Here is a 27235-nt window from a genome sequence, read left to right as displayed (position 1 = left end):
GCCCAGCCGCCGGCCTCTCTAGGAGCAGCCCCTCCCTCCCTACTGGGCCGGTCCAAGGCCAAAGCCCACCTAACCATCCTAACCCTAGCCCGCACCATCGCTCCTCCTCACTCTCCCCTCGTTCGTCTTGTCCCTCCCGAGCGCCGTCACGCAGGGAGAGGGCAGCGCCAACCCCTCTCCCGATCCACCTCTCTCCCCCCCGATTCCCTCGCGCCTCCTGATGCCGTCCAGGCCAGGGCTCCCTTGCCACCGGAGCGGAGCTGCTCCTCATGCCAGGAGCCCTGCACGCCCGACGCCGCCCCTGCCGGCGACCTTCTCCATGGCGCCACCGCCGGCAAGCCCTGCCTCTGTGCCTCCTTCCCCATGGTGCCATGGCCTTCCTTCATCGACCTCGCGCCCGTATCCTCGGCCGGACAGCCACCTCGCTGGTGACCAAGCGCCCCGCCACCAAGCAGTCGCGTGCCCCTGCTCCCTTTCTCCTCCTTGCTGTTGGTCCTGCTCGTGCCGGAGCACGCGAGCAGCTGCAGCTCGACCCAACGACCTTCACCGCCGCCCCGACCCTCTCCATGCACCGCCGAGGTCTCGCATCCTCCCTGTGGCATCGCGCACCCGAAGTCTAGGGCCTCTCCAGCCTCCAGATGCTCTATTTCCCATGCTCCACGCTAAGTCCGACGCCGACCTCACTTCGTCTTGCTGCCGATTCGCCTTTCGACCTCCTGTTGCTGCAGGACCCTCCCCATCATGCATCGTCGCTATTCGGTTTCTTTTCTCTCAAGGTCGAAGGACGTCAGGTACCAAGACATCGAAGACCCGGCAAGTTCATCTACGGGCATGTACATCTATCTTCACCAAAGACCCGTGTATGCTTACACAACGAACCTTGGAGTTACACGAGAGACCAAGTACTCTGATGACATGTGTACTATTACGCCCGACGACCTTGGATGCACCAAGTTCCTCTACCGCCGACTAGTACGACTACCGTCGCAAAAACGAGACCGTCAAGACCGGACCGACAAGTACCCCGAGAACATCTGTACCTCTACCGTTGACGTGCTTTTTGTCAAGTCCCTCTACGAAAACGTGTCTGTCGGTGTCAAAACCGACGGATCTCGGGTAGTGGGTCCCGAACTGTGCGTCTAGGACGGATGGTAACAGGAGGCAGGGAACACGATGTTTTACCCAGGTTCGGGCCCTCTTGATGGAGGTAAAACCCTACGTCCTGCTTGATTAATATTGATGATATGGGTAGTACAAGAGTAGATCTACCACGAGATCAAGGAGGCTAAAACCCTAGAAGCTAGCCTATGGTATGATTGTTGTATATGGAGTTGATTGTCTACGGACTACAACCCTCCGGTTTATATAGACACCGGATAGGGTTAGGGTTACATAAAGTCGGTTACAATGGTAGGAGATCTTGAATATCCGCATTGCCAAGCTTGCCTTCCACGCCAAGGAAAGTCCCATCCGGACACGGGACGAAGTCTTCAATCTTGTATCTTCATAGTCCAGGAGTCCGGCTGAAGGTATAGTCCGGCTACCCGAACACCCCCTAATCGAGGACTCCCTCAGTAGCCCCTGAACCAGGCTTCAATGACGACGAGTCCGGCGCGCAAATTGTCTTCGGCATTGCAAGACGGGTTCCTCCTCCAAGTCCTTCGTAGAAGATTGTATACACCAAGAGTAGTGTCCGGCTCTGCAAAATAAGTTTCCACATATTGCCATAGAGAGAATAATATTAACACAAATCAAATCTGCTGATGTATTCCGCAGTGCGTCATCACACTACAGCCAAGTCCTTCACTCGAATCGTTTTTACTTTTCCACCTTAGCATGTTTTGCGAGGCGGTTTCCTTGGCACGTCTTGTCAAAGCAGAGATCGTGTACCCCCTTTACGGGATTCTCATCAATACAGATGTGGGTAATCCAACCGTGCCACTTATCACGGCGCTTGGGAGGCAAGCAAGTTTTACTAGGCAGGTGGGGACGCACAACCGCATCCGCCCATATAAGGGGATAAGGATCCACCTTTTTACCTACGCCTTCTTCCTCCTTTGCCTATCCATCTCCTGCGCACTCGAGCTCCAGCGCCTAAGCCCGCACTTCCCACCTCGACCTTCTCCAGCGATGTCCGAAGCGGGAGGCAAGTGGAAGGTCTCCTCCGTCATGGAGGGTGACGTCAAAAAGCTTAGGAAGGCTGGATACTTGTCCAAAGACATCGCGCACCGGCTTCCCGAGAAGGGGCAGCTCCTCCCCACCCCAAGGCCCCACGAGAGGGTAGTATTCCTTCCCCACTTCCTCCGCGGACTAGGTTTTCCACTTCACCCATTCATCCGGGGGCTCATGTTCTACTACGGCCTGGATTTCCACGATCTGGCCCCGAACTTCATCCTCAACATCTCGGCGTTTATCGTCATGTGCGAGGCTTTCCTCCGCGTCCTCCCCCATTTCGGCCTCTGGCTCAAGACCTTCAACGTCAAGCCCAAGGTGGTGCGCGGCAGCCAGGCGGAGTGCGGAGGCGCCATGGCGGGCAAGATTGCCAACGTCCTGTGGTTCGAGGGCTCCTTCGTAGTGACCCTAAAGGGGTGGCAGGCCGGGTGGTTTTACATCACGGAGCCACGCGATCCGAAATGGACCGCAGCCCCCAAGTTCCGATCCAGACCCCCCACGCGGCTCATGTCCTGGAAAGAGACGGGCCTATCATGGGGTAACGAGAAAGAGGTGACCGGACTGAAGACATGCATCCAGTCCCTGGTAAACAAGCCAATCAGGCTTGTAAATGTAGTCCAGGTCATGCTCGTTCGCCGAATCCTCCCGTGTCAACAACGGGACTTTACTATGTGGGAGTTCGACCCGGCACAGCACCGAACCCTTAACAGGCTCTTCGGCACGACGTATGAAGACGTCTGGAAGGCGCTAATCAAAGGTGCCGAGGCTCCCGCATCCGCTTCCGAGGACCGCGGATACAGCTCGCAGCGTCACGCTAGCGAGGTAAGCTATTTTCACCTTTTACAGGGTGTTCAGCCTTTTTCATAGTTTAACTCTATGCGGGATCTAAACTCCCTTACCTTTGACAGGCTTGGCGGGCGATATCCGGACCGATTAACTGTCCGGCTCCGTTGCCCGAAGACCCAGCCCCAGCTCTACTAGTGAAGCTGCTGGCTCCGGCGCCTTATGTGGTGCCGGAAAAGAAGGCCAAGAAGAAGAAGACCATGGGGACTCGAAAGAGTGCCCGTAACGTGGTGGTGTCAGACTCGTCATCTGACGAGTCCGAGACGCCCTCCTCCCGCGAAAACGAGGAGGAGGAAGAAGAAAACTTTCCCCCCCAGCGGAGGGAGGAGAGAAGAGGAAGGCCGCCCCAACGGGGGAGGCCGAGGGGTCTAGGAAAAGGAAGACCCCTCCGCCGGACTACGCCCCCAACGCCGAAGAGGGCAAAGAGGAGTGGCCAAATAGGGCCAAGCGTCCGGCGAAATGGTAAGTTCGGATATCAGAATAACTCATGATGTTCCTTTGTCGCACAGCTTTCCCTAATGTCAAATGTAATTATGCAGTCCGCCCCGGGCCGAATTCGACGAATCGTCGGGCGGCTCCCTGGACTCATCGGACGTGAACTCAGTTCCGCCCGCTGTCTCCCCCCGCACTGCAGACGACGCCGAAGTGGCATCGCGACAAGCTCCGGGGCAGGAGGAGGTGGTCCCGGAGGAGCCGCAAGGCAACCTCCCGGACTCCAGGAGTGAAGGGGATAGGGCCCCCCCAGGGCACCAAGTCCGGCTTTGTGCCGGACACTGTGCCGGAATCTTCCACAGTTCCGGACCGCGGTAGGCGAACTCCTTCCAAGAGGAGCAAGCCTTCTGAGCCGGCGGCCTCCGTCCAACCGGAGGTGCCGGACAATCTGCTGGAGGTGCTTGACGGCGTCTCCATCGACGAGGGGCACCGTACTATTATGAGTACGGTGATCCAGAAGGTTCAGTCCGCCAAGAGCGGACTGACTGAAGCTTGCGCTAGCCTTCTAATAGGCTTCGAGGTAAGTAAAAATATATAAAAATAGTACCGCATAGACAGTAGCCCCTGATGCTCTGTTTGGCGTTCGGAAAGAAAAGCCGAATAGAGGATCTAGTAAATTTCGCAGGAGTCTAACAATAAAGAGTCAATATGCGTGTGCAGGCTTCGCTGCTATCCACCACCGCACTGACTGCGGAGGTGGGTGTCCTGAAACAGGACCTCAAGCGGACCGAGCAAGAGCTCGGCCTTGCCAAGCGGCAGCTCGAGGAAAAAGAAGGTAGGAAATACCTTACAGAAAAAGTGCCTATAGAGAGGCGTGATTGCAAAAAATAACAGGATTGCACTGCTTATTATAGGGGCCACGACTGAGGTGGCGACCCTCAAGCAGGCGCTGTCCGAGGCCGAAAAGAAAACGGCCGCGGAGCGCACCGAGCGAGAGAAACTTGGGGCTCAGGTCGGCAAGGTGCGGCAAGAGCTTCAGGCTCTCATGAAGAAACATGAGAGTTTGGAGCTTGAGTCAAAGACCCAAGCGTCCGAGCTCGCGGCGGCCCTTGAGACTGCCAAGTCTGCCAAGGCCGAAGCCCAAAAGGCCCTCCAAGAGTTGGAGGAGATGAAGAAGATAGCAGCGGGTAAGGCATTCTTTATGCAAAGCAGAAATATAAAAGTAAACTACTTGTTACTTACCCGAATCCGGAGTTCTCCAGGGGCATTCGCAGATCTTCCCCGCAGCGTATCCGACGCTGCCGCATTCTACCGAGCTGAAGAGGGCAGCTCGACGGAGAAGGTGTTCTGGTCTCAGTATGCTGAGGCCGGACACCCTGTGCCCTTGAGCGACCAGCTGAAACAGCTGGTCGAGCTCCACAAGGCGGCCGAACAGGCCATGAAGGGTTTCATAGTTCGGCTGTGGCCTAGAGAGGCCCTGCCTGGGAGCTATTTCGGGTTGGTGCGGCGGCTGGTGGAGGCCTGTCCAAGGCTCGAGGTCATCAAGCGCTCCGTCTTCATTGAAGGTGCCCGTCGGGCCCTTGCCCGTGCAAAGGTGCACTGGGGTAAGCTGGACGGTGAGAAGCTTGTGAAGGACGGGCCGCCGCCGGGGAAGGAGCATCGCAAGCCCGAGAACTATTACAAGGATGTTCTTGCGGGTGCCCGCCTTGTGGCGGATGAATGTACCAAGGATGTAATTTTTGAATAAACTCGCTCGTTTTATCCTGTGCGCTGAAAACTTGTTCATAGGCGCTTAGGCAATGCTTGTTGTATTTAAAATATTATTTTCTATGCGGCCGTTTATCAAAAAATTGAGAGATGGCCAGTCGTCGACTTCTGCCCCCATGCCACTAGTGCTGGGGTGTTCGGGATAAACTTGAGCGCTCTTTTTCCCATAGTTGGGTCCTTCGAGGGAGGCGCTCAGCACAACGAACTAGGCAATCAGACTATAATGCTTGAACACTCTCACTTAGCCATAGAACTTTATAATTTTAAATTTTGGCGAAGCCCCTAGTTCGGAAGACCGAGTTCGGGGCGCTATCCACGCCTTGGCCGGAAAAATCTGGCTCCTCGCTCGAAGCGGCATAAGTCTTTAGGGACTCGAAAAACCTCTCGAACAGCGACCGGTCTCTCGCCTCATCATGACAGTCAGTTTTAGCTTTCTCCACTGAGGTGCTTAACCCAGCTCAACCGGGGCACAATCGCAGTGGTTCTCCTAGTGCTACCTTAGCTGATATAGCGGAACGTAAGGCACCAAAACATAGGAGCCGGGCAAACCCAACTATTGACCCAAATCATGATTCGGAGCCGATGCATATAGTGCTATAAGTTCGGGGTGCCGCACTTGTGAAAGCGTACGGACTTCTCACACCATATTAAAGGGTACTGAAGCCCCTGGCGTACTTGCCGTACCATAGTGTACGGGTGCAACATGTCATTAATGAACATATATAAAAGAGAGTAATGCAGAAAATAGACGAAAGCTATGCATTGTTTATATAAAGGCTGCCGTCAGAGCAGAACGATACGAGTGGTATTATAAGGTAAAGATATTGGACTATTTAACATGTCCTAGCCAGGGGCAGGCCGCGGGATTGTATTCAAAACAGGTATACTGCTCGTAATAGAGACCACCTGGGGGTTCCATAATGCGGCATGGCTTGTCTGCCTCCCTGGATCTTGCGTTGTTTGTGCGGCAGTCGAATTGCCGAACAGGTCGTCCGAAGTATGGAGTCCTGAAAGTAAGAAAAAATCAAAAAAGAATCCGGCAGCCCCTAGTACGTTTTAAGCCGTATTTTGGGCGTGCCGTTATTGTGGCCCTTCCCCTGTGCCCGTGGTATTTCAAGGGCGTAGTTATGTACGCGAGGTACTGGTTTTGCTATGTCGCGAAAGCTGGGGTTGGGGCCACATTGCTACGCTTGCTCAGAGTGTGCCAGGCGGTCCTGCTGTGGGCTACTCCGGGCGCGCTTGGCAGTGTCTGACTTTTTAATGGCCGGACTGGAGAATTGCCTGAGAAGGCTACTTTGTACCTCCACTGCGAGAGCCGCCGTATGCTCCTCCGTACGGAGGGAGCGTTCGGTGTTTCCGTTGACCGTAATTACTCCTCGAGGGCCTGGCATCTTGAGCTTGAGATATGCGTAGTGCGGCACCGCATTGAACTTTGCAAGTGCGGTTCGTCTGAGCAGGGCGTGATAGCCACCGCGAAACGGGACTATATCAAAGATTAACTCTTCGCTTCGGAAATTGTCCGGGGATCCGAAGACCACGTCAAGTGTTACTGAGCCTATACAGTTGGCTTCTACACCTGGTATAACGCCTTTAAAGGTCGTTCTTGTGGGCTTAATCCTTGAGGGATCTATGCCCATTTTCCGCGCTGTATCCTGATAAAGCAGGTTCAGGCTACTGCCGCCGTCCATGAGGACTCTTGTGAGATGAAATCCGTCGATGATTGGGTCGAGAACCAATGCGGCGAAGCCGCCATGACGGATGCTAGTGGGATGGTCCCTTCGATCAAAAGTGATCGGGCAGGAGGACCATGGGTTGAACTTTGGGGCGACTGGCTCTATCGCGTATACGTCCCGTAGCGCACGCTTCCGCTCCCGCTTGGGAATGTGGGTTGCGTATATCATGTTCACCATCCGCACTTGTGGGGGAAAGCCCTTCTGTCCATTGTTGTTCGGCGGCTTGGGCTCCTCGTCGTCGCTGTGCAGCCCCTTGTCTCTGTTTTCGGCCCTTAACTTGCCTGCCTGCTTGAACACCCAACAATCCCTGTTAGTGTGATTGGCTGGCCTTTCGGGGGTGCCATGTATCTGGCACAAGCGATCGAGTATTCGGTCCAAACTGGACGGGCCCTGAGTATTCTTTTTGAATGGCTTTTTCCGCTGAACGGATTTATAGCCTTTGAATCCGGCATTGACTGCCGTGTCTTCATTGCTGTCGCTGTTAACGCGGCGTTTTTGCTTATTCCGACGTGTCCTGCCACTTTTGTCCTTGGTATCCGAATTACCAAGGTTCTTTGATAAGTTGTTACTGCGAGCTAGCCAGCTGTCTTCTCCCGCGCAAAAGTGGGTCATGAGTGTCGTGAGGGCTGCCATGGATTTCGGCTTTTCCTGTCCCAGGTGCCGGGCAAGCCACTCGTCGCGGATGTTATGCTTGAAGGCTGCTAGGGCCTCTGCGTCCGGACAGTCGACTATCTAGTTTTTCTTTGTTAGGAACCGTGTCCAGAATTGTCTGGCTGATTCCTCTGGCTGCTGAATTATGTGGCTTAAGTCGTCGGCATCCGGCGGTCGCACGTAAGTGCCCTGGAAGTTGTCGAGGAATGCAGCTTCCAGGTCCTCCCAAGAACCGATTGAGTCTGCTGGCAAGCTGTTAAGCCAATGCCGGGCCGGTCCTTTAAGTTTGAGCAGGAGGTATTTGATGGCGTGTAGATCATCGCCGCGTGCCATGTGGATGTGAAGGAGATAATCCTCGATCCATACCGCCGGATCTGTTGTGCCATCGTATGATTCGATGTTTACGGGTTTGAAACCCTCTGGGATTTTATGATCCATTACTTCATTCATGAAGCATAGCGGGTGTGCGGCGCCTCTGTACTGGGCTATATCATGACGCAGCTTGGAAGAGCTATGTCTATTGTGTTCGGCCCGGCCGGATTTGTTGTATCCAGAGTGAAGATCATTGTCACATGTCGTAGGGCGCCTGCGTGATCCGTAGATCGATCTTGTTTGTCTTGCCTTATCCTCCAGTATGTCTCGCAGGTCGGGCACATTTTCCCGTGCCTTAGTTGAGCGGCGTCGGGGCATGGCTTGGGTGGAGGGCCAAGAGGCCTCTCTGTTGCGGCCGCGAGGTGGCCGGTCTGCCATGTCATGCACTGGTGATGTAGGTGCTTCCTCCTCTGATCGGGGTAGCGGCCTGCGCTTTGGGTAACTCTTGGAGGGGCGTTCGAGTTCATACTCTTCGGCTGCAAGGACTTCAGTCCATCTGTCAGCTAGCAAATCTTGGGCAGCTCTAAGCTGTTGCTGCTTTTTCTTGAGGCTGCTTGCTGTGGCTAAAAGCCTGCGTTTAAAACGCTCTTGTTTGGCGGGGTATGATGGTATGACGAATTCGTCGTCATCGAGGCTTGCCTCGTCTTCGGAGGGAGGCGTATGGTTATCATCCTCGACCTCTCGGTTTGCCGCTCTCTCATAAGGGCTGGCTTCTCCATCTTCCTGTGCCGAATCTTGCTGAGGTGGGTGTTCTTCGGCGCTATCTGGGGTAGTATTATCTCCCGTGCCGGAATCATCGTTTTTGCTTTGGCGGGATTTAGAGGGGCGCCGCTGACGCCGGCGCTTTGGCTGTTTCTTGGGGGCGTCATCCCCCACTGTTCCATCGCCATCTCCATCTTTTGGAGTATCCACCATATATATGTCATATGACGAGGTGGCCTTCCAGCGCCCTATAGGTGCTGGTTCCTGTTCGTCTCCTACATCGTCGTTCATGCCGTCGATGTCTTCAGAGCTGAAGTCAAGCATGTCGGTTAGATCGTCGACAGTGGCTACAAAGTGGGTGGTGGGTGGGCTTTGAATTTCCTTATCGTCCATATCCCACCCTCGCTGACTGTAGTTCGGCCAGGGCTCTCCTGATAAAGAGAGAGACTTAAGAGAATTCAGGATGTCGCCAAAAGGCGAATGCTGAAAGATGTCTGCGGCGGTGAACTCCATTATCGGCGCCCAATCGGATTCGATTGGCAGGGGCGCGGGGCGTTCGGAGTCCGGAGAGGAGTCCAGATCCTCGGAGTCATGGGTCGTGCAGAGTGCGGGGCTAGCGTTCGGCTCGATCGCTTTTGGGATCGCAGCCCCCGAGGTGACGTCCAACCGCTCATCCTCGATTGGCGCAGTAGGCTCCGAGTTAGGGGTCGGAACCGATGCGTGTGCGGCCTCCAGGACACTGTCCGGGGGCAGAGCTAGATCATGCCCCTCGAGATAGTGCGGCACGCTTGGCCGTGGCTCGAACCCGTCGAAGATCAAGTCTCCGTGGATGTCAGCCGTGTAGTTTAAGCTTCCAAACCTAACTTGATGGCCAGGGGCGTAGCTTTCGATCTGCTCGAGGTGGCCGAGCGAATTGGCCCGCAGAGCGAAGCCGCCGAAGATGAAGATCTGTCTGGGGAGAAAAGTCTCACCCTGGACCTTATCGTTGTTGATGATCAAAGGAGCCATCGGGCCTAAAGGTGACGACACAGAGGAACTCTCAATGAAAGCACCAATGTCGGTGTCAAAACCGGCGGATCTCGGGTAGTGGGTCCCGAACTGTGCGTCTAGGACGGATGGTAACAGGAGGCAGGGAACACGATGTTTTACCCAGGTTCGGGCCCTCTTGATGGAGGTAAAACCCTACGTCCCGCTTGATTAATATTGATGATATGGGTAGTACAAGAGTAGATCTACCACGAGATCAAGGAGGCTAAAACCCTAGAAGCTAGCCTATGGTATGATTGTTGTATATGGAGTTGATTGTCTACGGACTACAACCCTCCAGTTTATATAGACACCGGATAGGGTTAGGGTTGCATAAAGTCGGTTACAATGGTAGGAGATCTTGAATATCTGCATTGCCAAGCTTGCCTTCCACGCCAAGGAAAGTCCCATCTGGACACGGGACGAAGTCTTCAATCTTGTATCTTCATAGTCCAGGAGTCCGGCTGAAGGTATAGTCCGGCTACCCGAACACCCCCTAATCCAGGACTCCCTCAGTGTCCCACTACCGCCGCCCGAACGTCTACGAAACATGTACCACGACCATCGCTGAAGACCCCGTGTACGTCAAGTTCCGTGTCGTGACCCCGAACAACTACGAAACAAGAACAACTACTTCGACTACCGTCGCGGAACGTCTACTTCCCCTACACCGCATCAAACTCGAACCCCTCCGATAATGCACGCTTCGAAGGTATAACCCCGAGACGACGTCCGTGAACGAATGCTTGCGATGTTTGAGATTCTCATGTTCGAACCATGTCCGTTTTGTCACTCGTTTCCATGCCACTAACCTGTGGGAACCCGGTAACCGGGAGCACCCCACCTTCTATCGCATGTCACGCTCCCGTCGCACTTTCTTTGCACCGGGATCTCAATCGAGTTACCGGAACCGGAATGTTGCCGTGGCACCGTTTCATTATCGTTGCCGTGGCTCCCCTTTTCATTTCCACCACGATGACGAATGCTTCTTAATATGCTCTTGTCAACTTTTCTTATAATTGCATAAACTTGAACATGTCATCCGGATCATGTTAACAACTTTAAGATGTTTAAAATTGTTGTTACAATAAATTGCTAATGCATATGGGGATTTACCGGATTTGTTGTTTGTTATATGCGGACCCATTTAAATTGTTTAAATGGTATAGTTTTGTTATGCTTCACCTCTTGCCATGTTAACCAACATTTAATATTGTTGAGTACCTAACCGAGAGTGAACTAAATAATTGATGTGGTGTTCCGTCAATATGCAACGGAGTTGCATATTGAGCTCCACTTAATTTGTAGGATTGCTTGTGCACTTTGCCATGCCATGCCTCTTTAATCCGGACATGCATCATATTTGTTTGTGCATCATGCCATGATTATGTGAGGGTTGTTTACTATGTTGTTTGCTTCTTTCCGGTGTGCTTCTTCGGGTTGGTTCCGATAACGTCGCGTTTGTGAGGATTCATTCGACTACGTCCGTTTGTCTTCTTCATGGACTCGTTCTTCTTCCTTGCGGGATCTCAGGCAAGATGACCATACCCTCGAAATCACTTCTATCTTTGCTTGCTAATTGCTCGCTCTTTTGCTATGCCTATGCTGCGATACCTACCACTTGCTTATCCTGCCTCACATATTGTTGAACCAAGCCTCTAACCCACCTTGTCCTAGCAAACCATTGTTTGGCTATGTTACCGCTTTGCTCAGCCCCTCTTATAGCGTTGTTAGTTGCAGGTGAAGATTGAAGTTTGTTCCTTGTTGGAACATGGAGATGTTGTTGCTTGATGGAACATGTTTACTTGTTGGGATATCACAATATCTCTTATTTAATTAATGCATCTATATACTTGGTAAAGGGTGGAAGGCTCGACCTTATGCCTGGTGTTTTGTTCCACTCTTGCCGCCCTAGTTTCCATCATATCGGTGTTATGTTCCCGGAGTTTGCGTTCCTTACGCGGTTGGGTTATAATGGGAACCCCTTGACAGTTCGCCTTGAATAAAACTCCTCCAGCAAGGCCCAACATTGGTTTTACCATTTTCCACCTAGCCTTTTTCTTTCCCTTGGGTCGGCCATCCCAAGGGTCATCTTATTTTAACCCCCCCGGGCTAGTGCTTCTCTAAGTGTTGGTCCAACCCAGGCAACTTGGGTTACGTTGGCTCCCGTACGCTTAGCTTATCCGGTGTGCCCTGAGAACAAGATATGTGCAGCTCCTATCGGGATTTGTCGGCACAGCGGGTGGTCTTGCTGGACTTGTTTTACCATTGTCGAGGATGTCTTGTAACCGGGATTCCGAGTCTGATCGGGTCTTCCGCTAGAAGGAATATCCTTCGTTGACCGCGAGAGCTTGTGATGGGCTAAGTTGGGACACCCCTGCAGGGATTTGAACTTTTGAAAGCCGTGCCCGCAGTTATGGGCAGATGGGAATTTGTTAATGTCCGGTTGTAGAAAACCTGAAGTTGACCTTAATTAAAATACATCAACCGCGTGTGTTACCGTGATGGTCTCTTCTCGGCGGGGTCCGGGAAGTGAACACGATGTTGGAGTAATGCTTGACGTAGGTTGTTCTAGGATCACTTCTTGATCATAGTTTCTCGTTCGTGCTTTGCCTTCTCTTCTCGCTCTCATTTGCGTATGTTAGCCACCATAAATGCTAGTCGTTTGCTACAGCTCCACCTCATACATTTACCTTACCCATAAGCTTAAATAGTCTTGATCGCGAGGGTGTGAGATTGCTGAGTCCCCGTGACTCACAGATACTTCCAAAACCAGTTTGCAGGTGCCGATGTTACCGAGCAGGTGACGCAACCAAGCTCAAGGAGGAGCTCGATGAAGATCTTGTCCTTTGTGTTGTTCCGTTTCCAGTTGATCAGTAGTGGAGCCCAGTCGGGACGATCGGGGATCTATGTAGCATTTGGGGTAGTCTTCTTTCATTTTGGTTCCGTAGTCGGACCTTGATTGTAACTGGTTGATGTAATGCTTTATTCATGTATTGTGTGAAGTGGCGATTGTAAGCCAACTATGTATCTCTGTCCCTTATGTATTACATGGGTTGTGTTAAGATTACCTCACTTGCGACATTGCTTTCAATGCGGTTATGCCTCTAAGTCGTGCTTCGACACGTGGGAGATATAGCCGCATCGAGGGCGTGACAACGCCCCAGATGTCAGTGGGAGGAATCATTTTTTTGCGTAATAAGGAGGCTGTCGCTTGCATGCGGCCATGGACCATGGGGGTCCATATTGTCAGCCTCCCCATGTACATCCCTATTCCGATGGCTGTCATTTGTTGAATGTTGAGCACGCCACGCCTAGAGCACCAACAAGGTGGACGACGGTGAGGCCTAGGAATGGAACGACCCGGAGCCGGCGAAGACACAACAGTGGATGCTCACGCTGTGGAGAGTATGAAGGTTGACTCGTTCGGCTGCGGCGTGAGGCTTCCATCACCGGAGAATAACAGGAGGTGCGGGTGGGTAGAGGGATGGCCAGGCCAGTGGAGGGAGTAGGGTGGGCCTGTGAAGCCTGCACGGCATCAAAGCCGACCATAAGAGGACGAAGCAGGAAGTCCCACCAGCGCTGGTTTAGGCAAATGGAGCTGGAAGATTAGAGATTGAAGAAGCACGTCGGCCGTTGGATGGACATCCAACAGTCACTGCTGCTAGAATCGTATGTTTACTAACAAAGCCTTGCGTAAACAAATCAGCCTCGAAATCTGTGGCGTGTACAACCCATTTGCTATTATTTTTATAATTTACATCTTATTGGCTAATTCATATGGAATTTATTGCAGCCCATTTTCCATTTTTAGAATTGCTGGCCATTTTCTGGTCAGTGCCAGGGTTAAAAATTTGAAATAAAAATATGCGAAATTTTAAAAATTCACATATTTTTGTTGGGGAACAAAATATTCTTAATCCAAAAATTAGTAGCCATACTAAAAGCAATTTAGGAATAATGTAGTACTATGTCATGTTAAAATCCAATGAAACATAACATATTAGTGAAGAGGAAAAACAAAAAAGAAACTAATTGCCCATTTGCTATATTTTTTTGGAGTTTGCAACCCCTTTCATATTACTTTTAAGATTTACTATCCATACTCTTTGGCCCTCCTCGTGTTGAAAGATTTGGAGCCTAGTAAGTCGGAGAAAACAAATAGGCCTAGCTTGGGTATTTTTCAAAAAGAAATAGTGGGCTACCTATTTTTCCAAAGAAAAAACTGCAAGGCTGGTCCTGTTGTTAGACGGGCCACAGAGACCGCACAACCCAGTTTATAGCCTGCTCCTATTAACAAATCCTCAAAAAAAGTTGTGCAATTCTATTGTTAATTGACTATACGTTGACAATGATGCGGGTCCCAGATATTAGCAGGGTGGACTAGAGTAAAAATACGAGGGGTGCATCTGAGTAGTAAAAGAGGCGCTTGCTTGTGTTCGGGAGTGGACCTGGTGGGTCCGTACTGTCATACTCACAACTACAGTCCTCTCCCAATTCACTATGTTGACAGGGCCGGATGGCGGCGCCGTTGCGAGCGCACCAAGGCAGAGGGAGACGGCGAGGTCTCAGACGGGAATGAAAATGTGCTAGGGAACATGCGGCAGTATGGCCATAGGCGGAGGGGAGTACGAGGGTTCACTGGTTCTGGTGCGTGGTAGGCCGCCGTCACCGGAGAAGAATAAGATGTTGATGTCGCATGAAGCTACGTTGGTATTTCCCCAAAGAGGAAGGGATGATGCAGCACAACGGTGGTAGGTATTTCCCTCAGATGTGAAACCAAGGTTATCGAACCAGTAGAAGAACCAAGCAAAACAACATAAACATCACCTGCACACAAATAACAACTACTTGCATCCCGATGTGTAAAAGGGGTTGTCAATCCTTTTTGGGTAGCGGTGCCAAAAATTGGCAAACGGACGTGAGATAAATTGTAGTAGATTGATAGATCGAATGCCAAATGAAATAAATAAGAATAAATTGCAGCAAGGTATTTTTGTATTTTTGGTTTAGTAGATCTGAAAATAAATGCAAAGGAAAAGTAGATCGCAAAGGCAAATACATGAGAAAGAGACCCAGGGGCCATAGGTATCACTAGTGGCTTCTCTCGAGAAAAATAGTAAATGGTGGGTGAACAAATTACTGTTGGGCAATTGATAGAACTTCAAATAATCATGACGATATCCAGGCAATGATCATTACATAGGCATCACGTCCGATTAGTAGACCGACACCTGCCTGCATCTACTACTATTACTCCACACATCGACCACTATCCAGCATGCATCTAGTGTATTAAGTTCATGGAGAAACGGAGTAATGCAATAACAATGATGACATGATGTAGACAACATCTATCTATATAGAGATAGACCCCATCATTTTATTCTTAGTAGCAACGATACATACGTGTCAGTTCCCCTTCTGTCACTGGGATCAAGCACCGTAAGATCGAACCCACTACAAAGCACCTCTTCCCATTGCAAGATAAATATATCAAGTTGGCCAAACAAAACCCAAATATTGGAGAATAAATACGAGGCTATAAGAGATCATGCATAAAAGAGATCAAAGAAACTCAAATACTTTCATGGATATAAAAAGATATAACTGATCATAAACTCAAAGTTCATCAGATCCGAACAAACACACCACAAAAAGACTTACATCATATGGATCTCCAAGAGACCATTGTATTGAGAATTCAGTGAGAGAGAGGAAGCCATCTAGCTACTAACTACGGGCCTGAAGGTCTACGAAGAACTACTCACGCATCATCGGAGAGACACCAATGAAGGTGGTGGACCCCATCCGAGATGGTGTCTAGATTGGATCTGGTGATTCTAGACTCTTCGGCGGCTGGATCAATATTTCACCGACTCCCCTAGGGTTTTGGGAATATTGAGGTATTTATAGACCAAAGAGGCGGTCCGGTGGGGGCACCTGAGGTGGGCACAACCCACCAGGGCGCGCATGGGCCTCCTGGCGTGCCCTAGTGGGTTGTGCTCTCCTCGGAGCACCCCCAGGCGCAGCCAGGGCCCATTACGTGTCTTCTGGTCCATAAAAAATCTCAGTAAAGTTTCGCAGCATTTGGACTCCATTTGGTATTGATTTTCTGCGATGTAAAAACATGGAAAAAACAACAATTGACACATGACACTATGTCAATAGGTTAGTACCAAAAAAATGATATAAAATAACTATAAAATGATTATAAAACATCCAAGATTGATAATATAACAACATGGAACAATCAAAAATTATAGATACGTTGGAAATGTATCAGCATCCCCAAGCTTAACTGTAACGCCCTCGATGCGGCTATAGCTCCCACGTGTCGAGGCACGACTTAGAGACATAACCGCATTGAAAGCAATGTCGCAAGTCAGGCAATCATTACAACAACCCATGTAATATATAATAAAAGGGGAAGAACATAGTTGGCTTACACTCGCCACGTCACATCAGAGTACATAAATAACATCCATCAGACAGACACTCATGGCCCGACTACGGCGCCAAAATAGAAAAGAACCCAACATGCAACAAGGCCCTGAATCAAACCCCAACTAGGCACCACTACTGATCATCGGGAAAGGAAACATAATAACGCTGAGAGTCCTCGTCGAACTCCCACTTGAGCTCGTACTCGTCACCTGGAGCGAAATCACCTGGACCTGCATCTGGAATTATAGTATTTGTGAGCCACAGGGACTCAGCAATCTCGCACCCTCGCGATCAAGACTATTTAAGCTTTTAGGAATGGATAAGGCAAATATAAGTGGAGCTGCAGCAAGCGACTAGCATATGTGGTGGCTAACTTATCCGCAAAAGAGAGCGAGAAGAGGAGGCAAGGCGCAAGCGAGAATCTAGAGGAACAACCTGCGCAAGCATTACTCCAACACCGTGTCCACTTCCCGGACTCCGCCAAGAAGAGGCCATCATGGTAACACACTCAGTTGATTCATTTTAATTAATTAAGATTCAAGTTATCTACAACCGGACATTAACAAATTCCCATCTGCCCATAACCGTGGGCACGGCTTTCGAAAGTTCAATCCCTGCAGGGGAGTCCCAACTTAGCCCATGACAAGCTCTCACGGTCAAAGAAGGAATAGACCTCCACCCGAGACACACCGATCAGACTCGGTAACCCGGTACAACAAGACAATTCGACAGGTTAAAACAAGACCAGCAACACCGCCCGAATGTGCCGACAAATCCCGATAGGAGCTGCACATATCTCTTTCTCAGGGCACACTCAGATAGGTCAAGCTATGAGTAAAACCAACCCTCAAGTTTCCCCGAGGTGGCCCCGCAGGCTGCCCAGTTCGGACCAACACTCAGAGGGAGCACTGGCCCGGGGGGGGGGGTAAAATAAGATGACCCTTGAGTCTGCAGAACCCAAGGGAAAGAAAAGGCTAGGTGACGAATGGTAAAACCAAGGTTGGGCATTGCTGGACAAGCTTTAATCAAGGCGAAATATCAAGGGGTTCCCATTATAACCCAACCGCGTAAGGAACGCAAAATCCGGGAACATAACACCGATATGACGGAAACTAGGACGGCAAGAGTGGAACAAAACACTAGGCGAGAGGCCGAGCCTTCCACCCTTTACCAAGTATATAGATGCATTAAGATAGCATAGCAATATAATGATATCCCAACAAGTAAATAAATGATGTTCCAACAAGGAACGGCCTCCAATCTTCACCTGCAACTAGCAACGCTATAAGAGGGGCTGAGCAAAGCGGTAACATAGCCAATCAACGGTTTGCTAGGACAAGGTGGGTTAGAGGTTGACATGGCAATTAGGAGGCTGACAAGCAAAAGTTAGGCATCGTAGCATTGGCAAAGCAAGAGCAAGCAAACTAGCATAGCAAAGATAGTAGTGATTTCGAGGGTATGATCATCTTGCCTGCACAGTTGTCAGAGTTGACTGGATCCTCACAAGCAAACTCAACGGGCTCCTCGGTAGCGAAATCTTCTCCCGGCTCTACCCAAACAAGACAAACAAGCAACAAGGATACAATCAACCACGTGCAAGACCAAGCAATATGATGAAATGAAGATATGCTATGCGGGATGCGATGCGGGATGCAAAATGCAAGATATGACAGGAAATGCATGAACCTGGCCCCAACTTGGAAAACCAAGTGTTCCACTGGATAGAGGGGATGAAATCGCTTGAAAACGATATAAAGATCATTGGAATCGGAGTTACGGTTTGGAAATGGCAAGCGTTTTAAGATATGACACCGGTCTGCGATTTACATCAAGTAGGCATCTAAATGCGATGAAATTAACATGCTACAGCCACCAAACATGACAACAAAATACATGGCAGGGATGCACACAAGATGCTTAACAAAATACTATCACTGAGCCACGGCCAATTCATCCATTATGAGGTTCAAACAGGCATGGCAAAAACGCAAATGCAAAAACAGATTCCAGACTTAGTGAAATTAACACTTGTCTGAAATTTCAGATCACGATGCTCTCTTCGGAGCAGCAAAACAACATGATACATGACCTGATTAAGACAAGTAAGAACATGGCATGGAGATACTCAACAAGCTTAAAAAAAGACCCAAAGTGACCTGGGGCCAAAAGGGTTCACAAAATATATTAACGGGCACACGAACATAGCTAAAACACAATCAGTTTTCAGACAGTGAAAACTGAGACATGCTGAAATATAACTCACGAAGGCATGTAAACGAGCTCGATGCACTCACCACGGTGCAAGTCATGGCAAGGCAGTCATACACCCACTAATAAGACACAAAATAAAAGCTAGACATGTCAAGAACAATGGCATAGCATTCACGGATCAACTACAACAACGCCGGCAAAATCGCAAATGAGTTGACGATCTGCCCAGATTCACCACGAAGCAAAAGTAGAGCTCGATTGACTCAAGCTAGATTGCTCCATAATTGCAAACAAAGACATGGATGGATAGAGCATAACATTAATAACAAAAGTCCCTTACTGATCATCCTCAAAAGAGGCACGGATCATTAGGAAACAAGCTGAATATATGGCATCATGAACTAAAACATCCCAGACTTAGTGAAAACAACAAAGTCCCTGAAAACAGATTTCCCGGGTGCCTCACTTTGCAAGCTTGCACAAGTCACCACACACATCCTAAAAATGCATGGGTTGCACATCTGGAAAGAAGACAAAATGCTTAACAAAACATATGAAGGACTCATAGGCATATCATGCACACAATGATCATGGCAAAAATGACAAAAGTCTAAGATGAACTAGCAGATCTGGCAATTAACTCACGAAGTCTCCTTCTAACAGCATTTAGGGCATCAAGATGAGCTGAAATGAAAATGATGCAATGGAATGAAATGATGTACTCGTCGAGTCGAATATTTTGATATATCATATGCCCAAATCGGAGCTACGGATGCAAAGTTACGGGGCCGCAAACATAGCAACTTGGATCAGGAATCTCCGGGACTTAGTGAAAATATACCTCCGCGAAAGTCAACGCGGGACGGAGGGATCCGGGACGGAGCGGTGCAGATCTGAGGGTGGCGTTTGGTTGGACGCGCGGGTGGATCTGATCCCGATCCGGATCGGATCTGCACGTGGATCGAGGTTCGTCGGGAACCTTCGCCGGAGAAGAGCAACGAGGCCGGCGGGGAGGAGCGGTCGCCGGGCCGGCGACGAGCGGCGAGTGGCGGCGTGTAGGCGGCGGCGAGCTCCGGCGTTGAGCTGGGCGGCTCAGGGCGGCGAGCGGCGGCGTGGAGTGGCGCGGCAGGGCGGCCGGACCGCGTCGAGGTGGCGGCGGCGCGGCGGGCTCCGACGCCGGCGTCGGGGAAGAGGAGGTCGGGCGCGGGCGGTCGGACGAGGGAGCCGGGCGGTGCCGGTTCTGGCCCGTCGGGGCGAGGGGCGGGCCTCCCGCGGGCCGGCGGGCTTCGGCGGCGCGGCGAAGTGGTCCGTGCCACGTGGCGGCTGGCGAGTGGGTGGGCTGCGGCGGCAGACGCTGTCCGGCCGGGGCGGACACGTCCGTCGGTGCGGTTTTTTTTAGAATTAGGGTTTCGAGGGGGAAGACGAGATCCGAAAATGGAGGGGGTATATATAGGCATAAGTGGAGCTAGGAGAGTCCAAATGAGGTGCGGTTTTCGGCCACGCGATCGTGATCGAATGCTCTAGGACATGGAGCAGAGTTTGGTGGGTTTTGGGCCAAATTGGAGGGGTGTTGGGCTGCAACACACACGAGGCCTTTTCGGTCCCTCGGTTAACCGTTGGGGTATCAAACGAAGTCCAAATGATACGAAACTTGACAGGCGGTCTACCGGTAGTAAACCAAGGCCGCATGACAAGTCTCGGTCCAATCCGGAAATGTTTAATCCCCACACACGAAAGAAAGGTAGAAATGACCACCGGAGGAGAACGAAGCGCCGGAATGCAAAACGGACAACGGGGAAAATGCTCGGATGCATGAGACAAACACGTATGCAAATGCAATGCACATGATGGCATGATATGAGATGCATGAAAACGAAAACAACACACGGAGACAAAACCCGAACCCGAGGAAATAAATATAACTTAACACCGGAAACGGCAAGAGTTGGATACAAATTTGGAAAGTCGTATCTGGGGCGTTACATTAACTCCTACTCGTCCTCGAGTAGATAAGTGATAAAAACAGAATTTTTGATGTGGAATGCTGCCTAACATGTCATATCATATTTCTTTTCTTTATAGCATGGACATTTGGACTATTATATTTTTCAAAGCAATAGTCTATTGTTGACATGATAACTTAAATACTCAAGCATATCAACAAGCAACCATGTCTTTCAAAATATCAATGCTAAAATAAGCTATCCCTAACCCATCATGCTCAACCATTGATACATTCATGAAACACACTCGCATATTAACTACAGCCAATACTCAAGTATGATCATGCTGCCTCCTAGTTGGTGCTTTTATAAGAGAAAATGGAGACTCAAATTCAAAAATAAAAATTGCATAAAGTAAAAGAAAGGCCTTTTGCAGAGGGAAGTAGGGATTTGTAGAGGTGCTAGAGCTCAAAGCGAAAAACTTAGAGATAAAAATATTTTGGGAGGTGTATCCATCCCACCAACGAAAACGACTTAGAGTTCCCAACACTTTCCATGCTAGATATATCATAGGCGGTTCCCAAACAGAAAATAAAGTTTATTCCTTTCTCCACCATACTTTCACTTTCCATGGCTAACCATATCCATGGGTGCCTTGCATACCAACACTTTCCAAGGAATTTATTATTTGACTACATAAAGTAAATTCATTTTTCATTTCGAGACTGGGCATCCCTAATACCTTTGTCTTACTCTCGTGCAATGACAATTGAATGAACACTCATCGTGAGAATAACACATCTAGCATGGAAAATATTAGCCACCCCTCACCACTCTACGAGCGAAACGAACACACAAAAGAGAAGTTTATTTTGAAAATTAGAGATGGCACATACAAATTTGCTTAGAACTACAAAAGAATACCGATATAGTGGACTCATGTGGCAAAACTGGTTTAAAGGTTTTTGGATGCACAGGTAGAGATCATACTTACTGCAAAGTGAAGGCTAGGAAAAGAATGAGAAGCGATCAAACAAGAAACGAATAATCTCATAAGAAGGCATTAAGCATAATTAACACCGAATAATGCACCACAAGTAGGATATAATTTCATTGCATAATTATTGACTTTCGTGCTTGCATAGGGAATCACAAACCTTAACACGAATATTCTTACTAAAGCATAATTACGCATCAACATAACTCACATATCACATTATCATATCTCAAAAATATTACTAAGAATCAAGTTTATTTTGTCCAGTGATCTTCATGAAAGTTTTTATTACACCCTTCTTGGATATCTATAACTTTGGAACTAATTTTCATATGTTGCTTTTGACAAGCTCAAACAAATATAAGTGAAGATCATGAGCATAAAAGTTCTTTATCTCAAATTAATTTAAGTGAAGCAAGAGAGAATTTCTTGAATTTTTTTCTAACTCCCAAATAAATATAAGTGAAGCAAGAGAGCATTTCTTCAAAAATACTAAAGCACAACGTGCTCAAAAAAGATATAAGTGAAACACTAGAGCAAGTCCATAGCTCATAAAAGATTTAAGTGAAGCATAGAGAGCAATTCTAACAAGTCATGACATAATTTTGGCTCTCTCAAATAGGTGTATCCAGTAAGGAATCAAGACTCAGAACACAAAATAAAACAAGCAAAGACTCATATCATACAAGGTGCTCCAAGCAAAACACATAGTATGTGACGAATAAAAATATAGCTTCGAGTAAAATACCGATGGTCGTTAGAAGAAAGAGGGGATGCCACTCGGGGGCATCCCCAAGCTTAGTTGCTTGCTCCCTTTTCGATAATAGCGGGGATGCCGGGGCATCCCCAAGCTTAGGCTCTTCTTACTCATTCCTTCATCCATCGTAAGATAAACCAAAACTTGAAAACTTCAATCACACAAAACTCAACAAAACCTTCGTGAGATCCGTTAGTATAAGAAAATAAATCACTACTATAAGTGATGTATCAAACCAACTCATATTTTGTTTTTGCATTGTATCTATTGTAGTCCATTTTTTCTATGGAAAAAACTCATCAAAGAAAACCATAGAGCCATCAAAACAAGTACACAACGCAAAGAAAACAGAATCTGTCAAAACAGAACAGTATGTAGCAATCTGACTATTTCGAGTACTTCTATAACTCCAAAAATTATGAAAAATTAGGACGACGTGTACAATTTGTATATTGATCTACTGCAGAAGGAATGGGTATTTTATCGCCCTCTTCTTAAAAATTAGAGTTATTTTCGCGAGCACAAAAGTTTCTGTTTTTTCAGCAAGATCAAACAACTATCACCGAAGAAGATCCTAAAGGATTTACTTGGCACAAACACTAATTAAAATGTAAAAAACACAATCATCACAGTATCATAATTGTGCTAACACTCAAAAACAGGAAGCAAAAAAGCAAAAATAAATTTTATTCATTGGTTTGCCTCCCAACAAGCGCTATAGTTTTACGCCCTTAGCTAGGCATAAAGCAAGGATCTAAGTTTTGTCATCCTTCTTATTAACTTTCTTAGAGGTGTTTTCATCATGTGGTTTTGTAAACACAACATAAAACATATTGTCCATAGAAACCTTAGCATTCCTAATTTGGTGTTCATCATAACCTTTTTGATTCCCCGCAACAATCCAAGAGTAATGTTGATTAACATTATTGAAAACTTGTTGGATTATATCTAAAACGGGGACTTCCTTTTAAAGATTCTCATCAAAGATTTTATTATCCCCAAGAAAATGTTTTAAAGCATAGTCAGTATTGTAAAGAATTTCATCTATCACAGGTTTTTCATGATTAATACCATAAATATCAAAAATTTCCCTAGCTTCCCATATTATGTAATCAAATTCCTTCATAAGGACAAGGGTGGCCATCTTTTTAGCCCTAGGATTCTTTATAACGGGAAGCTAAAAAAACAATCTTTGCAAAGTAGGATGGGTACGAATAATTTACTTTCAAGTTTTAGAACTAGTGCTGAAATAACATCCGCATAAGATATAGTAGTTTTGAGTATAGGAGCATCATCAAGACTTAGATTCCCAACACAATTGAAAAAATTCTTGGATACGTCCTTTTCCCATAACGTTCCCTTGCCCCAAGATAAAAGTTTTAACATCCAGATTGCCCGTACGTCCAATATTAGGAGTTAGGCCATCATCTATTGGTGCCATACCGAAATCACTCATGATTGCAAGCAAAGGATAGATCTGGCAAGAACGGCAAACGGAAAAGAGGGGTGGATAAAACGACAAATTTTTGTGAAGTGGGGGAGAGGAAAATGAGAGGCAAATGGCAAATAATGTAAATTGTGAGGAGATGAGATTTGTGATTAGGAACCTGGTATATGTTGAAGATCCTCCTCGGCAACGGCGCGAGAAATTCCTTTTGATGTTGCTTGAAGCTATGTCGGTATTTCCCCAAAGAGGAAGGGATGATGCAGCATAGCGGCGGTAGGTATTTCGCTCAGATGTGAAACCAAGGTTATTGAACCAGTAGGAGAACCAAGCAACATGACGTAAACAACACCTGCACACAAATAACAACTACTCGCAACACGACGTGTAAAAGGGGTTGTCAATCCCTTTCGGGTAGCGGTGCCAAAAATTGGCAAACGGACGTGAGATAAATTGTAGTAGATTGATAGATCGAATGCCAAATAAAATAAATAAGAATAAATTGCAGCAAGGTATTTTGGTTTAGTAGATCTGAAAATAAATGCAAAGGAAAAGTAGACCGCAAAGGCAAATATATGAGAAAGAGACCCAGGGGCCGAAGGTTTCACTAGTGGCTTCTCTCGAGAAAAATAGCAAACGGTGGGTGACCAAATTACTGTTGGGAAATTTATAGTACTTCAAATAATCATGACGATATCCAGGCAATGATCATTACATAGGCATCACGTCCAAGATTAGTAGACCGACTCCTTCCCGCATCTACTACTATTACTCCACACATCGACCGCTATCCAGCATGCATCTAGTGTATTAAGTTCATGGAGAAATGGAGTAATGCAATAAGAATGATGACATGATGTAGACAAGATCTATCTATGAAGAGATAGACCTCATCGTTTTATCCTTAGTAGCAACGATACATACGTGTCATTTCCCCTTCTATCACTGGGATCAAGCACCGTAAGATTGAACCCACTACAAAGCACCTCTTCCCATTGCAAGATAAATAGATCAAGTTGGCCAAACAAAACCCAAATATCAAAGAAAAAATACGAGGCTATAAGAGATCATGCATATAAGAGATCAAAGAAACTCAAATACTTTCATGGATATAAAAAGATATAACTGATCATAAACTCAAAGTTCATCAGATCTCGACAAACACACTGCAAAAGAGTTACATCATATGGATCTCCAAGAGACCATTGTATTGAGAATTCAGCGAGAGAGAGTAAGCCATCTAGCTACTAACTACGAACCCGAAGGTCTACAAAGAACTACTCACGCATCATCGGAGAGGCACCAATGGAGGTGGTGAACCCCATCCGAGATGGTGTCTAGGTTGTGTCTAGTGATTCTGGACTCTACGGCGGTTGGATCAATATTTCGTCGACTCCCCTAGGGTTTTGGGAATATTAGGGTATTTATGGATCAAAGAGGCGGTTCGGGGGGCACCCGAGGTGGGCACAACCCACCAGGGCGCGCCTGGGCCTCCTGGCTCGCCCTGGTGGGTTGTGCTCTCCTTGGAGCACCCCCAGGCGCAGCCAGTGCCCATTATGTGTCTTCTGGTCCATAAAAAATCTCCGTAAAGTTTCGCGGCATTTGGAATCCATTTGGTATTGATTTTCTGTGATGTAAAAACATGAAAAAACAACACTTGGCACTATGTCAATAGGTTAGTACCAAAAAATGATATAAAATGATTATAAAACATCCAAGATTGATAATGTAAAAACATGGAACAATCAAAAATTATAGATACGCTGGAGACGTATCAAATGTCGGGGGGGAGTAAAGGGATGGCTTGGCCAGCATTTCAGGGAACGATAGGGCGGCGATGCGTGCACGGCAGTGCAAGCAGCCATTGAAGGCGGGAACAGGCGCTCCCACCAGCGCAGGTTTGGTTTTGGTGGCTGGACTGGTCTGACACAAAAACTCATTATGTTGGATTATAAGGATTAATTTTATATGGCTAGAACTTATTGTAAAATGTTGCGGAGCACCTTTTTCTTCTTGAGGTTTTTTTAGACAATTTTTTTCTTGAGGTGTGAAGCCGAGAACATTCAGAAGCCCTGGGATAATGTGGTGTCGCCAATGTGTTGGGCTGGGTTAGGAATTCTTATCAAAAAATAATAATGGACCAGAACTATTTACGACGTTTACTATGATTTGCATGGGTCCACTCATTGCAGGAAGAAAATGGTGGGAGAAAAAAGACTGGTCGCTATCTTTGCCTAAGAATAATATCGACTGAATGTAACGACACCCTCATAGGAAATAATATCCTCCTGTTAAATTTTGACTTTTAAATCGTAAATTTAAAGAACTGGTGCATGAGCTTTTAGATTTATTTATTTACTTATTTATGTTTAGGGGACCATGAGGATGTACCTGGGCTGGATTCATGTGAGAGCCTCCCTTCCAGTTAATTATGGGTTCCTTTATTGGGCCTTCATCAGTGGGCCGCATGTTATCCACAAGTGGAAAGTGTGTTTCTTACCAAAAATAGTATGCGCTACGTATGGGGCACTAAAGGATCGGACCATGGAACGTCTTCCAAAACATTGTCTTTCTCGTTCTAACAACACATTTGTTTAAGCAACAGACGAAATATACTATTGATTGTACATTGAAAATAGCAGCAGTAACAACCAGGGTTGGGGGTGCAACAGAAGCAGTAAGCAGGCCAGAAGAGTAAAGACGCAACTCTCTCTTTCAAACCAAACATCAGCCATCATTACAAAAGGGCTACCAGAAAATAACAATTGTATGCATCAAACTAAATAAAGATCCTACTACACCAAGTGTATGCATCTAACTAACTGGCTCAGTTAGACGTTACTATTTATTAAGCTGTGGAGATTGGCTGACGGCTTGAAGCAGATGGGTGCCTGATGGGGGAAACTCCAGCCAGCTGGTCAAAGTCTGATACTTGTGACCCTCTCTCCTACTTTGGACCCAAAGCATGGTGGCACATATCTGGGTATGGTGCATGGAGAGATGCATGGTACATTGTGTACACACAGTTTTGCCTGATGAACGAAATCGCGCTACCATCATGATCCTTGCCGTCGGTTATCTCCTGGTTAATCAAATAATTTAGTCCGAAAAACAGAGAGTGTGTACCAAGGCTACTTACCAACCTCCACTCAAAAATTCCTGAAGGCCGAGAGAAGCTGGGTTCCTACTCAAAGACCTTGTAGTGACTGTGATTGTATTCTACGAAACAACACGTCCGGTACATGTGAACGATCATCAATCATTCGCCGTCATCTGATCGAGAAAGGAACCACCTGCAACTGCCATGCCGCTTTTCTTTGAAAGGTTCTGGGATTAGGAAGGGTAGGGACACCAGGCGGCCTACAACAACATATCAAGTTGGAGTCAAATAAAAAGGGCTCTAACTGTAGTCAATCTTAAGAATGGCATGTTATGAGCATGAATATTTTTCAGTAAATGTTGACAGTAATATAAGCAAGCCATCATGATATCATAGGAAAGTAACATACTGCTGTAACAGCCGTTTGTAGCGATGACTGGAGTAGGCCAGCAATACGTCCAGCCATAGAAGGAGTCCATGGCGGGCCCTTGTGTTCAATGGCATCAGAGAACCATGGAGGATGTATGATCCTGTGATGGATGTGCAGATTTATCCACTTACCACAGTGACCTGTCAGATAGGCCAGAGAACTGTTCAAGAACGCAATTAGCCTGATGTCTTTATAATTCACAGATCTT

General features: G+C 47.7%; 1 protein-coding gene across 1 annotated transcript; it reads left to right on the top strand.

Annotated features, from left to right (window-relative positions):
* The first annotated feature begins 220 nt into the window (after positions 1 to 220).
* Positions 221 to 25751, top strand: LOC147979235 (uncharacterized). Its single transcript, XM_087515095.1, has 4 exons — positions 221 to 579; positions 729 to 1093; positions 10215 to 10352; positions 25690 to 25751. The coding sequence occupies exons 1-4, from the start codon at positions 221 to 223 to the stop codon at positions 25749 to 25751; spliced, it is 924 nt and encodes a 307-aa protein (XP_087371221.1).
* Positions 25752 to 27235: the final 1484 nt, after the last annotated feature.

Source organism: Triticum urartu, chromosome 3A (genome assembly GCF_056163025.1).
Source record: "Triticum urartu cultivar PI428250 chromosome 3A, HENAU_Tu73, whole genome shotgun sequence".
NCBI lineage: Eukaryota > Viridiplantae > Streptophyta > Magnoliopsida > Poales > Poaceae > Triticum > Triticum urartu.
Note: the sequence above shows the minus strand (reverse complement) of the source record. Positions and strands in the feature narration are given on the sequence as shown.

Coding starts and splice junctions, on each gene's coding strand:
- LOC147979235 (XM_087515095.1), top strand. CDS start 221: ATGCCGTCCAGGCCAGGGCTCCCTTGCCACCGGAGCGGAGCTGCTCCT. Junction 1,094..10,214: donor CTACGAAAACGTGTCTGTCG/GTGTCAAAACCG, acceptor GGACTCCCTCAG/TGTCCCACTACCGCCGCCCG. Junction 10,353..25,689: donor TTCGACTACCGTCGCGGAAC/GTCTACTTCCCC, acceptor CACTCATTGCAG/GAAGAAAATGGTGGGAGAAA.